At 51.4% G+C, this 2,812-nt stretch overlaps 1 protein-coding gene across 1 annotated transcript; it reads left to right on the forward strand.

Annotated features, from left to right (window-relative positions):
* The first annotated feature begins 1,120 nt into the window (after nt 1–1,120).
* LOC119354361 (peroxidase 7-like) lies at nt 1,121–2,566 on the forward strand. Its single transcript, XM_037621095.1, has 2 exons — nt 1,121–1,405; nt 1,531–2,566. The coding sequence occupies exons 1-2, from the start codon at nt 1,136–1,138 to the stop codon at nt 2,269–2,271; spliced, it is 1,011 nt and encodes a 336-aa protein (XP_037476992.1). The 5' UTR covers nt 1,121–1,135; the 3' UTR covers nt 2,272–2,566.
* The last annotated feature ends 246 nt before the right edge of the window (nt 2,567–2,812 follow it).

The raw sequence follows: 2,812 nt of genomic DNA on the forward strand, positions 1-2,812 counted from the left end.
GACGATGCTGATGCTGCTTGATCGGCTGGAGAGTTGATTCCTCTACGGGCCGATCCAGATGCAGCCGTACGAAAACTCTTGACGACTTGGTCAAGAACGACTGCAGCAAACAATCTCAGTCTTGGCGGTGATTTGACGGCTCGGTGGATAGCGCACAGTAGCCGCAGAAAAAACACCGTAGATTGAATTCCGATCGGACTCGGCGGATTGCGCGACGCGGCGGCAGCGCACGCAGACGCAAACCCCAATCTTTCGTCTCAAAACTCGTATCTGAAACCTCAGCTCTGATACCACTTGTTAGATAATAACGAGATAAAAGAGACACGAGAGCACACAGATTTTTACGTGAAAACCCTTGCGGGAGAAAACCATGGACGCACGAAGGCGCAATCACTATGAGGAGGAGTATTACGAGCACGAGACGACAGACCGTCTGAGATGCGACTACATGGGGTATATAAGAGGGGCAACACATAGGAGTCCTTGTAGGACCAGTAAACGAGTTGTACTCGTACGCGTCGGTACCAACACAAAAGCCCACACCGGTTGTACTACATCTAGTCCAACACGGTATAATTTGGATCACAACTTAACACCTTCAAAAGAGTTTTTCAACAAGGGGAGTCTTAGAATTTGGGACCAACATTAGCTACTGTTTTATTAGACAAATATCTGGCTTTGACAATATCTTGCCAAACTCCAGTCTGAGTCTCTAGTTTCCACCACCACTTCACTAGAAGACTTAAGTTTTGTTTCCTCAGATCTTTCACACCCAGACCTCCTTTGTCCTTGGATCTACAAACTCTCTTCCACTTCACGAGGTAGTATCTTTTTTTCTTACTACACCCCTGCCAAAAAACATTGGAGTATACCGGGTCTCTTTGCTGATTATATACGTGTACGAGTGCAATTATTTGATGATTAGCTCACGCTGACCTGATTAGTCATCTCCTTTCCCTACGTGCAGCCCATTTACAATCTCCTTCATGTATTGCTCCTCACGTCGTCTCAAGCAACGTGCTCGCGTGTAGGACGAAAGTAATCAAACCAGCTCCCGCGCAAAACTATATAACCAGCACTGGAACCAACCTCAGGTCAATCCATCTCTCGACACCTCATTTCTCCGACGAGCACGATGAGGACGGCGTTGTCGCTTCTCTCCTTCCTCGCCGTCTCAGTGCTTATCCTCGCCCCCATGGCGATGGCGGACGGCTACAGCCAGCCGCAAGACTACCAGCCGCCGGCCTACAGGAAGCCCGCGGACGGCCTTGCCGCCGGATACTACGGCGAGTCGTGCCCCGACATGGAGGGCATCGTCCAGAGGGCCGTCAAGAAGGCCTTCGCCGCAGACTACACCATCGCCGCGGGCCTCATCCGCCTCTTCTTCCACGACTTTGCCGTCGGGGTATGCAATGCATGCAAGAATTATCATACGATTCATCTCTCTCCTCAGATCATCAATCTGCACCGTGCTAATTGAATTCAAAATGCATGCGTGCGCGCCCGTGGCTTAATTTGATCGATAATCAGGGGTGCGACGCGTCGATCCTGATAGACGCGCCGGGGAGCGAGAAGTACGCCGCGGCGAGCAAGACGCTCCGGGGCTTCGAGCTCATCGAGGCCATCAAGACGGAGCTGGAGGCCAAGTGCCCCAAGACCGTCTCCTGCGCCGACATCCTCACCGCCGCCACCCGCGACGCCAGCAGGGAGGTGGGAGTGAGCTACTGGCCGCTCGTGTACGGCCGCAAGGACGGCCGCCAGTCCCGCAAAGAGGCCGCCGACAAGTACGTGCCCATGGGCCGCGAGAGCGTCACAGACCTCGTCGCCTTCTTCGAGTCCATGGGCCTAAACGTCCGCGACCTCGTCGTCCTCTCCGGCGCGCACACCATCGGCAAGGCCAGCTGTGCCGCCGTGAAGCCGCGTCTGTGCAAGAGCAAGCCGGAGACGCTGGACGGCAAGTACGGCGACTTCCTGAGGCGCAAGTGCCGCCGCGGCGACGCGGAGCACGAGCGAGTGGAGCTTGACGGCGTCAGGCCCACGGCGTTCGATAACGGCTACTACAAGAACCTGGAGCGCAGGATGGGACTCCTGGAGACGGACCAGAAGATGCTCCATGACTCCCGGACCAGGAGCTTCGTCCAGGAAATGGCCCGAGAGCCCGAGGAATTCAAGCGCCAATTCGCCGAGTCCATGCGCTGGCTCGGCAACGTGCAGGTCCTCACCGGCAGCGAGGGCGAGGTTCGATCCAAGTGCTCCGCCGTCAACTACTGATCGATCCACATACGTCGGCGAAACAGCATGCGCATCTCGGTTAATTTCTTGGTTCAGGAGCGAAATGTTGCTTGCCTTTTTGGGTTTATTAATTCACTTGTTTTGGTTAATCTTTTCTAAACTACTTATATACTTATACAGTACTACGTGTTTGTGGTGTAAAGTCATGGCATGTGTCAGACATACTTTTGCCTCCCATTGGTTGGAGCCGATGAATGATCTTTTTCAACGTTTTTTTTCTTTTCGAGACACCCAAATCCATTATAAAAGTTCACTGGAAGCATTCCAAATATAAATATAAATTAACTTGTTTATCATTATTTTCTATAGAACTTCATGGACTGCATGATTTCAATTAGGGTTAATTGGATTTATGCCACTGTAACTTTCACGAGTTGAAGAAATGGCATTACAAAAAGTGAAGTTGGAAATATGCCATTACAACTTTCTCATACCTCTACATATGACATTTTCTTTACTTAAGAGAATATCAGTTCAATAAACGCTTGTATTTCAATGTGTATTTCAGTACTGGGCTGGG

This window comes from Triticum dicoccoides, chromosome 2A (genome assembly GCF_002162155.2).
Source record: "Triticum dicoccoides isolate Atlit2015 ecotype Zavitan chromosome 2A, WEW_v2.0, whole genome shotgun sequence".
Taxonomy (NCBI): domain Eukaryota; kingdom Viridiplantae; phylum Streptophyta; class Magnoliopsida; order Poales; family Poaceae; genus Triticum; species Triticum dicoccoides.